At 42.1% G+C, this 13,364-nt stretch overlaps 1 protein-coding gene and 1 long non-coding RNA gene across 4 annotated transcripts in view; one reads left to right on the forward strand and one right to left on the reverse strand.

The window, feature by feature from the left end:
• Nucleotides 1-382: 382 nt before the first annotated feature.
• CHRNA3 (cholinergic receptor nicotinic alpha 3 subunit) lies at nt 383-8,965 on the reverse strand. 3 transcript variants are annotated; one of them, XM_021546794.4, is made up of 6 exons: nt 8,629-8,965; nt 6,602-6,741; nt 6,490-6,534; nt 5,052-5,161; nt 2,951-3,962; nt 383-1,537 (listed from the first exon to the last, which is right to left on the reverse strand). In XM_021546794.4, exons 1-6 carry the CDS (start codon nt 8,681-8,683, stop codon nt 1,409-1,411), a joined length of 1,491 nt encoding a protein of 496 aa, XP_021402469.2. In that variant the 5' UTR covers nt 8,684-8,965; the 3' UTR covers nt 383-1,408. The 3 variants fall into 3 exon arrangements, with proteins under 3 accessions (XP_021402469.2, XP_085444574.1, XP_085444575.1); XM_085588448.1 differs by lacking the exon at nt 8,629-8,965 and adding an exon at nt 6,996-7,087; XM_085588449.1 differs by lacking the exon at nt 8,629-8,965 and adding an exon at nt 6,996-7,225 and having other exon boundaries at nt 383-3,962.
• A 2,901-nt stretch (nt 8,966-11,866) lies between these two features.
• LOC146766493 (uncharacterized) overlaps nt 11,867-13,364 on the forward strand; it is a 40,006-nt gene continuing 38,508 nt past the window's right edge. Inside the window, exons 1-2 of the long non-coding RNA XR_014957561.1 lie at nt 11,867-11,956; nt 12,289-12,347. This is a non-coding gene — a long non-coding RNA (uncharacterized LOC146766493). The remainder of the gene's footprint in view (nt 11,957-12,288; nt 12,348-13,364) is intronic.

Consider the following 13,364-nt stretch of genomic DNA (forward strand, 5'->3'; position numbering starts at 1 on the left):
CTTATTTTTTTAACTCTCCATTTCATCTCTTTTCCCTTGTTAAATTATGTCTCCAGGCTGCCCAGTTACATCATGATGGGCAGCACATTGTCCAGTGGAGTCACCCTCTGTATTATAGTAACTCAGTTTTTGCAAATGCATTAATTTCTTTTAGTGACTTCTAGTCTGATCATGAAAGATTCAGATAACACAGCTGACACTGGAATCCTTGGGGTCTTCTGCTTATCAAGTGTGTCTGAAACAAAACTATGTTAATATACTCAGAAGCATGGACTTTTATTTCTGTAACTTACTGCTGAATGTATTGAGCTGTAGGTAATACTACCTCATATAGATCTCTATTACTCACTCAAAATAAATGAAAAAAAAAAAAAAGGCACAGTTCAGTTTGATTCCTTTATTTTCATAAATGTTATATCACTTGATACACTGTTTTTCCACAAAGTTTTTGGTTTGGTACAGAGAGAACAGTTTGTATTTTTAAAAATATTATCTGATTACATTGTTTTGTTGCATTCTTTATCCATGCTCTTAAATAATCTACTGATACAGATTAAAAAGAAAAAAGAGAAGATATATATGCCTAAGCAACAATTTTAGCACTCTTTACAAGACTATTTTTGTCTACCTGCCTTACTTTGGCATAAAACACTTCACTACAGCAGGATGCCTCTGTATCCAAACTATCCTGTCCGAGTATTTTGATCCTTTGCATCACTTGCAGTCTGTCTTATTGTGTGTTTTACTTGTACACAATTCTAAACATCATTAGGTTTGAGTAGGTTTTTTTTCCTGACAGCCTTCATATACATTACAGTCTAGGGATACACAGAATTTACTTAATGGCTGCTTTATTAGCATAATCTATTATTTACCTATTTGTTTTCCTTTTTTAATAAACCCCTCCTCAGTCCTTTCTTGCCATTGTGTGGGTTAGTTTGTACAGCAGGTGGCAATGTCTGCACTCCAGCCGTTTGGTACTTGTGCTTCCCACCTTCTGTCCTTGTGATGGTGTTAATGGAACTCACTATGAACTCCTTCCAGAAGATCCTGGCATGCCCTGAAGAACCTTGGGACTGGACTACAAAACAAACCTAGTAGCCCAAAGCATTCAACTTATCCTGACTTTTCCTAAATCATTCCTATGAAGTTTAACATACTGTCTCTGTCTTCTTCAGTTATTGCAGGAAGTAGCTGTAAAGCATAGCTTGTATTACTTTGAGATTAGTTGTCATAAAGGTTCCAAATAATTCCTTTTTCTGCATTTTGAAGAAAGCTGCCTTGGTCAATTGAAGTTGAAGCCAAGAGAGATCCTTGTTCTACTACATGGAAGAGACATGAGATGCTGGAAGAGGGATGCAGAGTTGATTGGCAGTTTTATTTGATTTCACAACATTTTATTTCATTTTTACATTTCATCTCCAGCCATCAGAGGTTGTAAAAACAATCCTGCTGTTCCTAGAATACATACCAGGATGAAAACCCATAGAAAAATACGATCAATTACCATGGCAACATATTTCCAATCATCCTGAATCTGAAAAGGAAAAAAAAAGAATACCAAGTTGTCATGTTTATTAGGTAAGTTGCATTAGCAATAATACTATTTCATACAAGAAGCACAGTTTTTTCTCTATGTAGACATCCTTATAAATACACAACTTAGACATCTGTTTTCACTGACAAATGAATTCATCTTGAAGAAGCTTTATTTGAGTATGCTTCAAATCCAAAAGGTTGTTCACCAAGAAACTGGACTTGAGGCGATACAACTTCTCTATTCCAAAAATGAAAGTGTAAAACTTTACATTCTTAGATGAACAGGTTTGTCCGGAAAATGTTACTGAAACAGACTGCTCCTACTGGCCTTTAGGTAGTATGGAAAAAGCAAAGATTAACTGGTATATAATGATTTGGTACTTGATTATGTAGCATTGAAATTTGACTGTTTTCATGCATGAAGTAAAATTCATCTTTGTAAAGAGATGAATTTTATGTAAAGAGGGAACCAAGTTTCAAAAATCACCTGGTTTTTCTAATTTTCTTTTTTTTACAGTTAATTTTATAGCAAGAATGACAATGAAGTCTTCTTTGTTATAAATTAATAGTAACTCAGTGATCATTTTTAGTTACTTTTGAGATTACAATTAAATTTTTTTGGTTTTCTTCCAGAATTATAAGAAAGGAACTTGTTGGTTTTGAAATTAGTTCTTTTTAGCTTAGAACTTGTTTATTAAGGGAAACTTAAAAACTCAAAGCAACCCTGTATCTTCTGTATCAACTAAATCTAAATCGAGTTCTGATTTAAATATAAACAACATGAAGTTAGAATGAAGTGCTGTAGTTTGGCAATTTAAAAACTGTGAGCTACTGCTCATAGTATGTTTGAGGAATATAGTAGAAAAAAAATTTCATTTTTTTTCCTTCTTTTTTCTTATTGTATTAAGATACAGCTTTATGAAGGATTCTGGTCCCTGTCTTATAGAAGTTGCGTCATTTAGCTACAGCACTTTACTCTGCAGCAGCAACAGAATGAGCACCATCATCACTGTGAGGGACATTCACTCTAGCATTTCTGTTGTTGTTGTTAAGCTGTGGGAGGGAGAATGTAACTTTCTAAAGGCCATAGGGTTAACAAATTCCACTATTAAGACTGTAACTTGGAAGATCCTTAACTTCAATGCTCACAGGATAGGTGCTTTAGTATGTTCCCCTTAAAGTACCTCACTCAATATATATATTGTCAATAAAGAGATCATTGGGCAGCAAAGCTGCTTCTCAATTATGTAAGTTCGAAATTGCATATATTTGTAATACAGCTTGTGTAATTTACTGGTATAAAATAATGGCCTCTTTTATCTTTTTTTCTGTTTGTTTGAGATCTTTTTCTTACCGAACACTAATGGCAAAAGATATCTGCAGTTTGAGTAACAGTAAAATATGTTCTTACCTCTTTTGCTTCATTCTGCATTTTCATATTTTCTGCAATGTATTTCACACTTTCAATAGCATCTCTCATTTCTGGTGACAGAACTGAAAATGAAAGCATAGGATCTACAGACTCAGAGCTTGAACTTCTAGTGAGATTGCCACTGAAATCTGAGAACTTCGTGCGCTGATACTGACAGCAGCTGCATGCCATATCTTGACAAGCAAAGCCATCTTTGCAGCATTTGGTTTCAGAACCATTGGTGCAATTTAAGTTTGAAAACTCAGAAGTGAATAATGGTTTTGGCTTCTGATTATTCTCTTCATCACTGGCAGGCCTTGTCATGAACATGATCCGGGGAAGTAAGTTCAAGAAAATGGTTCTCACCCACACGGGCATTGTGTGTGTCTTGGGTGTTCTGTAGTGCACATTTAGAACAAATACTGTAATGACAATGGATAGAGTTACAAATATCATGGTGAAAAGGAGGTATTCCCCAATAAGGGGAATTACCAGGGAAGTAGAAGGTATGGTTTCTGTGATAACAAGAAGGAACACTGTCAAAGAGAGAAGCACTGATATGCAGAGTGTCACCTTCTCACCACAATCTGAGGGCAAGTAGAAAACTAATACAGTCAGAAAAGAAATCAGCAGACAGGGAATAATCATATTGATAGTGTAAAATAAAGGCAAACGCCTGATGTAAAGAGAATATGTGATGTCTGGATATATCTCTTCACAACAGTTGTATTTGATGTCATGTTTATACCCAGGAGCTTTAATTATAGCCCATTCTCCACTCTCCCAGTAATCTTTCAGGTTCATTGTAGAGCCAATTAGAACTAAGTCAATTTTGGCTTTGTCGTAAGACCAGGAACCAAACTTCATGGTGCAGTTCTGATAATCAAATGGGAAGTAGGTTACATCTATTTTACATGAACTTTTAAATATAGCTGGAGGTATCCAGGTCACATCACCCGTGTATTTTAAAAGGGCCTTCGTCTTGTCATCAACCTGGAAATCCCCAACTGCACTGTAAAGCAAGTAAAAATAGCAAAAATTAGAATTATCTACTCCAGGTAGTTTCATACATTCAGATCATATACATGAACTCTTTAATCTGTTTTGGGGAAGTCAGCCATTACTTGTTTACTTGGAGTTGAATTGCTCATGCAAGACTGACTTGGTGACCATTATAAATTTGCATGGTTAAACTGAAACAAACAGCTCTATAAACTCACCAGGGAGGAGTTGAAAGCAAATATTCTTCCTGATTAAATAGCATGGCTTGATGCAATCAGTATTCAGAATGGCAAATAACAGATTGCAAATGGCAGTCTGACTAGATGAGTCTTGTAGGGCCCTTCCAACTGAATTATTTCTTTCTATTCTATTCTAGATTGATCAAGCACATCAGAACTCATGGGATGATAAGAATATTGCTGGTATTTCCACCTCTTCCATGGACAGTGCAGGTAGTAACTATGGAAGGAGGGATTAAGGTTGGCTGTATCTTTGCATAAGGAGTGTATTTGGTAAGAGGTTATTTTAAGTCCCACTTTTCTAACTTATATGATCCAGCTGAATATATGAAAAAGTAAAATTAAAGGGTAATTGAAATTTTAAAGCCCCAGTTAGAAAAGCTGTGTCATCACTGTTTATCCATAGACCTGAGTTTTGGATCTGCGTAGCTGAGTCCATTTCTATGAGAATTGAGTTCTTACAGTTCCATTTAGTTATGATTTGGCTCTTTACAGTTGCAGAAATTGACATCTGAAATAAACTTTATCTGTGTCTTTTTTTTGTCAAAGGTTTGAATTTGACTGCTAAAAAGCTAAAATTTGCAATCCTTTTAAAGTTGTGACTCACAGGGGCTCTTGAAGGGGAAAAGCCAAGTTCACTTTGGCCTGCTCACTTGCAGCTCCAGGTTAGAGCTGGCTGCTGCCCAGTGATGCTGACATGGCTGGCATGAAGGTGAGAACAGCAATGGGGGATGCAGGACACAGATGCACTGAAAAGCAGCTTTTCAGTGCATTCTGTGAATTTGCTGCTGATTTTTTTAGAGCTGGTAACATCACCCCTCTCTCCCTGAATTAAGAAGTTAAATATGCAAGTGCCTTACTTGTTATATAAAACAATATCTGGCTTCCAGATCTGGCCAGATGGAACTCGGATGAATTCAGCACCTCCATAGTCTGCTGGATTCCACCGAAGCTTGTAATCATTCCAGATCTAATTATGGTAGGAATAGATCTATGTTAGGTTTGTGAAGAAACTGAAATTCAGTGGACTAGATCTAAACCAAGTGCTGTCATATCACTTCCTGGGTTGATTTATTTTGGATACTGCTGTGTTTACATGTTTCTTTTAACAAACACATATATGTGGTGTTTGTTCATATGCAGATTGTAGGAGGGCCTAGATATCTAGACATTATGTACATATATGACTTAAATATATGTGGCTGTCCCAGGAATGCCTACATAGTAGCTGGAACAAGCTGAAAGAAGGAATAAGACACTCTCTTTTCAGAGAGTGTAGGATTGTAATAACTTTGATTTTAAAAAAGCAGGTATCTATAGGACAATTAAAACAACTTCCTGGAGGCTGGTGGTGCAAGCTGTGAGCATCAACTGAGGCACCTTGGGTCAGTGAGAGCTCCAGCATGTAATGGCTCAGGCCTTTGTCACTAGTACTTGTTAAACCCCATTTTAACGAACTTGAATATCAAGCTGAAGGTGGCAACTAAGTTTTTTACTAAGCTGACTGCAACAGTGAGTAACTGCATTTTTAAAAATAGTTTTTAACACGAAGTACACATTTTTCATTTGTTGTCACTTTATGGGAGCTGACCAGCTCCAAGTGGCGCTGCGTGGGACCTCCGGGCCGAGGGGCTTCCTTTGCGTTGATGGCTGCCAAGGCAACGATTTGGAAGTCTCCAGAGCAAAAATCTTGTATTTAGCGACTGCAGCAAGTGCAGCAGCCTTGCTCTCCTCCCGTCCCGTCCCTTCCCTCGTCCCCGCCGCTCCGCTCCCGTTCTGTCCCCGCCTGCCGGGCGGCGCGGCGGCCGCTGGGGGGCAGCAGCGCCCCGGGGAAGGGCTCAGGCGGCACCGCCGGCGCAGAGCGGGAGCCGGGTCTGCTCTCCCGGCATCCTGCCCCGGGATGCTGGCCAAGGATGCTCTCCCGGCATCCTGTCCAGGGCTGCTGTCCCGGGATGCTGGCCAAGGATGCTCTCCCGGCATCCTGTCCAGGGCTGCTGTCCCGGGATGCTGGCCAAGGATGCTCTCCCGGCATCCTGTCCAGGGCTGCTGTCCCGGGATGCTGGCCAAGGATGCTCTCCCGGCATCCTGTCCAGGGCTACTCTCCTGGGCTACGTCTGTGCTCCGCGGGATCCGAGCCTGGCGCCGCCCCCGCAAGCGCGGTGCTCCCGCAGCCCGCAGACGCCTCGCTGGGCGGTGCGACTCTTGTGGCCCCGGGTCGCCCCGGCGGAGCGGGGAACAATCCCGGGCCGGGGTGGCAGTGAGCCGGTGCCCTCTGGGCTGTCACTGAGCGCTACTTACGTGCTTCAGCCACAAGTTGGTTTCCATGATCTGGTTGACTTCGTCCTGGAAAAGAGAGGCGTGTCGGGAGAAGCGTCGGCCCTGCCACATTGCCCGGCGGGCCGGTACTCACCACCTTCACCAGCTGCGACATGGACACCTCGAACTGGATGATGACGGGGTCCGAGACGTTCTTGACGGGCCGTACGAACTGGTTGTAGCTCTTGAAGAGGGCCGCGTAGAGCCGGTGCTCGGCCTCGGAGCCGCCGCAGCCTGTGGAGGGCAGGGGTGAGCTCCGGGCCAGCCCCGTGCGGGGCAGGGCTGTCCCGGTACCGCCCGGGCTGCTCAGCATCCCTGGGCAGGAGTGTGCCGTGCGGCCATTCGCTTGGGCTGCGAGAAGCACAGCGGTGAAAGGTAACGCTACGACCCAGGTTTTCTAACAAACGTCTGCAAATGAGTTAAAGAAATAGTTTCGGGGAACTGGGGGTGCAAAAGCCCTTTCCCTTCACAGTCCCAATCCTCCAGACCTGGCAAAGGAGCAGAGGAAAGGGAAAGTGTAGCCAACAGACCAGGCCTCTGGTAAGGGGTAAGAAAGCCTCTCAGTAGGAGGAGTCCCAGGAAACGAGAAGTTTGCTTTCTAGCCTGAGTCATGACTGCGTGATTACAGTGAAGATAACAGCCTACTTCTTAAAATATATTTTAAAATAACGATTAAAATTTTATTAACTGTTACATTCAAAGACAGAGCACACTCAAATATGCTAATTACGCCTTTATTATTCTAAATAGTTTTTATTTATCATAGAGTCCTATTGTTCTTTTGCCACTCATAAATGCAGTTCATTGTACCCTGTAGCCAACAAAAAAGCCTCAAACTGAAATTCTTAAACAACAAGGTACTTGACCTGTTCCAGGATGAAGTGTGAGAGCTTATATTTTACTCTGCCATTTTACTATCAAACTCTCTAGGCAATAACCATCCTGACACTATTAGAAGCCAGTGACCTTTTATTTTTAGAGGGCTAGCTCTTAAACTCTCTTCTGGACAACACATGCTCATGAATTCCAACTGAAACACCAGAAAAAGTGTTTTGTCATTAATGTATAGCACTATGCAAATTTGGCAAAGGCACAAACTGAAGTCTGTTGAACATATTCTACAGTTACTTTGAAACAGAAATATGGATATATATGAAATATTAATATTTGCAAGGACATGTTTATTTTCTGCCAGTTGTTTTTTAGTAGAGAAGGAGGGGAGGTAGAATTATCTGCAGGTGACAGACTACAAAAAGAAGATGTTACTTTTGAACCCTTGTCTTAGGGAGACCTCACCTCTCCCTAAGACAAGGGTTCCCCTCATGTGAAACTATTCAGTAAAAGGTCTTTTGTTTGCCTTTGCTTTTGTTTGCTTGATTTTAACCCCTTGCGCTTTCCCTTGTTCACTTGGAGTGCAATTTTGTTTTCAGATTAGTGAAATCATTCAAGCCAACTTGTTAACTAAGAAATGAATACTTTTCAAGTGCCAGTCTTGCCCATATTATTTCTTGATATCTTCTATCTATTAGATTGAGATTTCCTGGAATAAATACCCCCCAATCTTTTAGGTAAATAATTTTAAATCTAGATCTTAACAACTATTATAGTCAATTCCAAACTGCCAGCTTTTTTACACGGTACCAGCACTCTAAATCTAGCATCCACTGTTTCTAGAGAAGTGCATTAATGTGGGGCTTTTTTGTTTAACTATTTTGCGCTTTCCATATCTGCAGAGAGATGTGCTGTTTGCAGCATATACTTAAAGCTCTTTAATGTTGTCACTTTCTTGTCTTCTCTGCAATGTGTGAAACCACACCCTAATGTGTGAGGTGCTTTTCCTTCATGTTAAAATGGCTTTATGTGTCCTGTTTGGCGTCTTTAATCTGGATACTTAACTACATTGTAAGGATAAACTTAACATACACCCGACACACACCCCCCCTCCTCCACTGAACAACAAGCTATGTAACAGAAAGAGCTTACCACAATTCTGCACATTTGCCCCTTAGGTTGGAGAGCGCGTCTGCACTTCTTAAAAATAATTTGCATCAAAACCATCGCCTGCTCCCCTTTTCAACCCTCCTTTCGCCATCAAAGAATAACAAATTAAGGATCACTCACCTCGACAGAGAAAGCAAACAGCAGCAGTTAGAAGGAGAGTGTTCGGGCTCTCCATGGTGTTATGAATGACTGCCTGTGGACAGAGGCTGTTGAGGATGAGCCTCACTGCCAGGACTGTAGGAGCACAGGGAGCAGGGAGGGCTCGGCTCCCCCGATGCGTGAGATGCCTGCGAGCAGCAGCCGGCAGGACCCTGAGTGCAGCTCTGCGCACTGAGCTCCCATTAGCTTTGCTGTGCTGCCCCCTTTCAAGCTACCCAGGCTGTCAGAGCTTTGGGAACGGCAAATAAAGTGCAGGAAAACTAGATGTTATTGTAGGCAAAAAGCAGTCTTCTGGCACAGATAGTGGGCAGGAGTCCTTAAAATGGTGCATAAATGAGCTTGGTAATCTGACAACACTGAAGATTTTTCCAGTCAGCTGCTATACAGGATCCTTATCTATCAAAAGCTCATGCCAATCTGCTAGGGGAAGTTTAATTAATACAAATCTTGTAATTGAGTTGTTCTGAAATTAATATCGACATTAGGGATGCCTGATTTAGCAGTGAACTGAGATCACAGGACCTCATTTCCAATTATGCTGTTGAGGGTTTTTTCCTGCTTGTGTCTATCTTGCAAGAGCATATGCTGGGTGCTTGACCATGTAAAAGGATGTGCTATTCCCAAGGTGTAATTAAAGGTATGTACAACTGGTGGGATCTGAGCCTAGAGCGGTAAACATAGCAGCTGGGATCTAGGAAGAATCTGAGGGCTTTGAATGGAAATCAGACTTGAACAAACCCTTGAGAATAACTGGTTTTGGACCATTTTTTTTGTAGATGAGAAAGGTGAAATTTGAGAAGGGGAATACAAGCACAGGATCCCAACTTGATCCCACAAAACCTTATTGTTCATGGGAAAGGACACTAGAAAGAAGGAGCTGTTTGAAGTTCAATCATAAAATCATGATTTCCCAGGTGCCCATCAGCTTCCTTGTTAACTTACATGTCACCTTTTGTACTGCCCTCCCCATCTGGAATGACTGGGTAATGCAAGGCTTGTGCAGTGGTTGTTGCACACATCTGTTAAAAGGAGGAAGGGGGGAGAGAACAATATGGGATTCTACCCCCATTTTTAGAACCGATGAGACCTGTCGGACAGGGGCTGCACCAATAGGTGCTTCACTGTCTGCCCTTAGGGAAGGACAAACAATGACCCTGTTTGGTGCTGTGTTAAGAGCTAGCAGTGGGACAAAGAGCACCAGACTGGGTTCAGTTCTTGGCACTGAGCTTGTTTATCTTGTTAGTCCTATCTCTCAGAGCATCATTCACTTTGTCCCCAGACACATGGTCTGATGATAATTTCTGTAATTCTATTAGCGTGGAGGAAATAGGTTTTACTGTCCATTTGATTTTTTTTTTTCCAGAGAACTCAGCAGCTGCTTGGTCTTTTAGCTTAACCCTTTGTGTATACTTTTGGTTTTGCATTTCCAGGACATTGAGACTAAATGTTTTCCCTTTCTGTCTCCTTGCTATAAGCAGCATTATAACTGAGAATTTTGTTTGTTCTTTTAAATCCCAACTAGAAGTGAGCTAAAGCTTCAAAGATCAAACCATAATTGGTGTTCCTCAAAAGTCAATGTTTAACCTCAATAATTTGGAAACACTGATCTGATTTGGAAACACTGATCACTGGTCACTGATCTGATCTGATTCCTCTTCACAGAGGAAGTGAAGAGCTATAGCATCAAGAGATATAGATATTTTAGCTTAATTTGCCCAGTTACTGAAATTGTCAGTGGTGTTTGTATGGCACAGATACCTTGTTTCTAACATCCTGTGCTGTATCTCCTGGTGAAATCAGCTCAGAATTGTGGTAGAATTATTTTTATGGCTGGGGAGGGTGATGTGATGAGAACACGTCACCATGACTGCATTGCAGAACTACACAGAAGAAGAATTTGTATGGGTAGGGGGAAACTGCTCTACCCAGGAAGATCTGCAGTAAGAAACTATTCAGCCTTTGTTCTTTAATAAACATGCTGCTATTAGAAGGGTTTTGCTTTGTTAAGATTTGTTAAGATCAAATCTTAACTCAGGTGATGAAGAAAAGACCATTTTCCCACCTTTGGTCTGGGGTATTGATGCTCCCAGTTGTTCCCAGTTTGCTGTGTCTACAGGGCTGCAGAAAGAGTCCCCAGTAAACTCATTGAGTGCAGGTGGTGAGTGGTGGTGTTGGAATTTCTGCATGTTCTGATGGAAGGCACGATTGGTATAGGATTAAAGAGTTTTGTAATGGTAGGGAATGGAGAGAAACCAAACAGAGGTTTTTCCTCTGGTAGGGAAGCACACTATCATTGAAAAAACAATTTTAGTGTAAAATACATTTTGAGTGTCCACTTTTTTTTTTTTTTTTTTTTTTTTTTTTTTTTTTTTAATGGAAAGCATTATGGTAAAATCCCTGAAAAGTAGAAATGTTGAAGTTTATTTTGTTCAGTGAACTGGGACATTATCATATTCATATTTGCCTGCAAGAAGACATTTTTAATATTTCCTTTTCTCCAGTATCTTAGTTTTAAAATCTTACCAAAAAATAAAAGCAGAAAACCCTGTAATTCTTTGGCAAGTTAAACTGGGAGCAGTTCTTTCTATTACATAGGTGATGCTGCCGAGGGTTAGGCAAAAATGGGATTTGCCAATTGGAAAATGCAGTTTTAGGAGGTCAGATTTTTTAGAATTTTAGGACTTTGGGTAAAATTTTTCATTCTGAAGTTTGATGTGGATTAAATTATGTCTGGAAATGCTAAAGATACAGAGGTGGTTCCCAAGAAAAGAGTATATTTTTCACTCATGATTAAAAAGGAGTAAAGTGGCCACAGTGTATGAAAAGCACCAGTGCCCAACATTTCCTGGATGAGGAGCTCTGGTTCTGCAGGGATCTCCCTGGGGCCAGCAGTGTGCCTCTTGAAAGCTTTTTCTGGGTTTGTCAAGTCTGAGGACTTCATCTGCCTGGACTCTGCAATAGCTGCTAACTGAGCTGCCAAATCCTTTCTAAAACTTTTGTCCATGATGAGGATAATGCAGCTGGAAGGCTGCAGTTACAGAGCCAAGCATTATCAGTCTTCACTGCTCATAGAGATTAGGCCAGTTCTGAGATGGGAGCACCTGGGGCCTCATTTCAGATGCAGTGAGGCAGTGAGGGGGAGGATAAGAGGGAGAGTAGGAAAGTAATGAGGCTAAGAGTGAGACAGAGCCCAAAGTGCTGTTGATGCTGGGTGAAAACAATAGAAAGGGGTCTGTGCTCTGCACATGGGGCTGCAGCTGCTTTGCTGCATCCATAGCTGCTTGGCTGGGTGAGTCTCTCTCCCTCCTGCCCTGAAGGAGTGTGCAGCAGCTCTTTAGCATTTAAGTCTGCACAGCTTCTTTCAGATTCCCTGTTCAGCATTATTTTGATATTTTAAGGGCCTTCACCTTTACACTGCCTGCACAGTGCTGGCAGCTTCCCTGGCTTCTCTGTGCCTTCTCTGTAAGCAGAAAACGCTGTTCAGCAGCTGGGGCAGTGTGTGCACCTGTGGTTGGGATGTAATCTAGCATACAGCAGCATCTCCTTGCTTGGGGAAGGCAGCCCTCTTCTCTCAGGCTGTTCATGCCCCATCTCACCTCACAGCTGTTGTTATTGTTACAGGTGCCTGCAGAGAAGAATCTCTATTCTCTAGGTCTGAAAAGGAGAAGGAAACATTTGAGGTGGGGAATTTTGAGCCTGTTTGACCCATTTAAACTTTACACCACCCACAGGTCACCATGAGAGATGGCCAGGGGTCTGCCCCCTCTGTGAGGGGAGGATATGGTGACCTCAGGGCATACCTGCATCACTAGGGCAGGCAGCCCTACAGTTATCCCTCACCTCCCTGCCCTGTCTGTGTCAGGTCCACAGTGCTTAGAGGAAGGGGAACGGAAGGGAGGGTGACAGTGTGAACCCTTCCTTCTTCTAAGGTGGCATTGAAGACAGCCTCACCCACCCCACTTGTGATATTTTTCCCCATCTTCTCAGGCTGCCGGGCACCCAGCCCTGCTGAAGTGCTCAGCCCTGGGAGCCCTCCCAGGCCTCAGGGGTGGGGGGTGCCCCTGGTGCAGGGGGGTTGGGAGGGAGTGAATGCAGGCCTGCAGCTGCTCGGAGCAATTGTTTGGCACAGCTAAATCTATGTCCTTATCTGAGGCTGCCTGGGAATGGCAATCTAGGCAAAAATGTAGCTTGGTCTTAATGAAGGCAAGTAGGGCTAGAACTGTCTTCAGCTGTGGCTTGTTGAAGAACACAGGTTTAGGTGTCAACTAATCCCCTTGGGACAGGTGAGCCTCAAATCCCCTTCACAAGTAATAGTGGATATCATGTTTGTTCACCAGGCATTAGCTGTACTTACCAATGGTGATACAATTGTTGTGTGTCCTCACAGCACCCCAAAAAAACCCCTGAGATTGGTTTAACTTGAAAAGTGACAGGAGCCCACTTCTCTTTTTGCAGGTTACCTGGAACAAACTGTGGTGGGATTGTCCTGTGATGGGGGTCTAGGTCTAGTCCTTTGCCAAAAACTTTAAGACTCTATGTGCTTCCCTAGCTGGTTTAGTTATACTTAAATCCAGATTAAAATCTCTCTAGAAAACATGCAGGCCTGTGTGTGCTCACATGTCCTCTCATTCTTGCTGCTTTTCACCATTGCTTTCCTGTGCTTGTGGCCTTAGACTCATTAAAGTGTGTTTGTGCCC

The sequence above is a fragment of the Lonchura striata genome, chromosome 10 (assembly GCF_050655825.1).
Source record: "Lonchura striata isolate lonStrDom1 chromosome 10, ASM5065582v1, whole genome shotgun sequence".
Classification (NCBI taxonomy): Eukaryota; Metazoa; Chordata; class Aves; order Passeriformes; family Estrildidae; genus Lonchura; species Lonchura striata.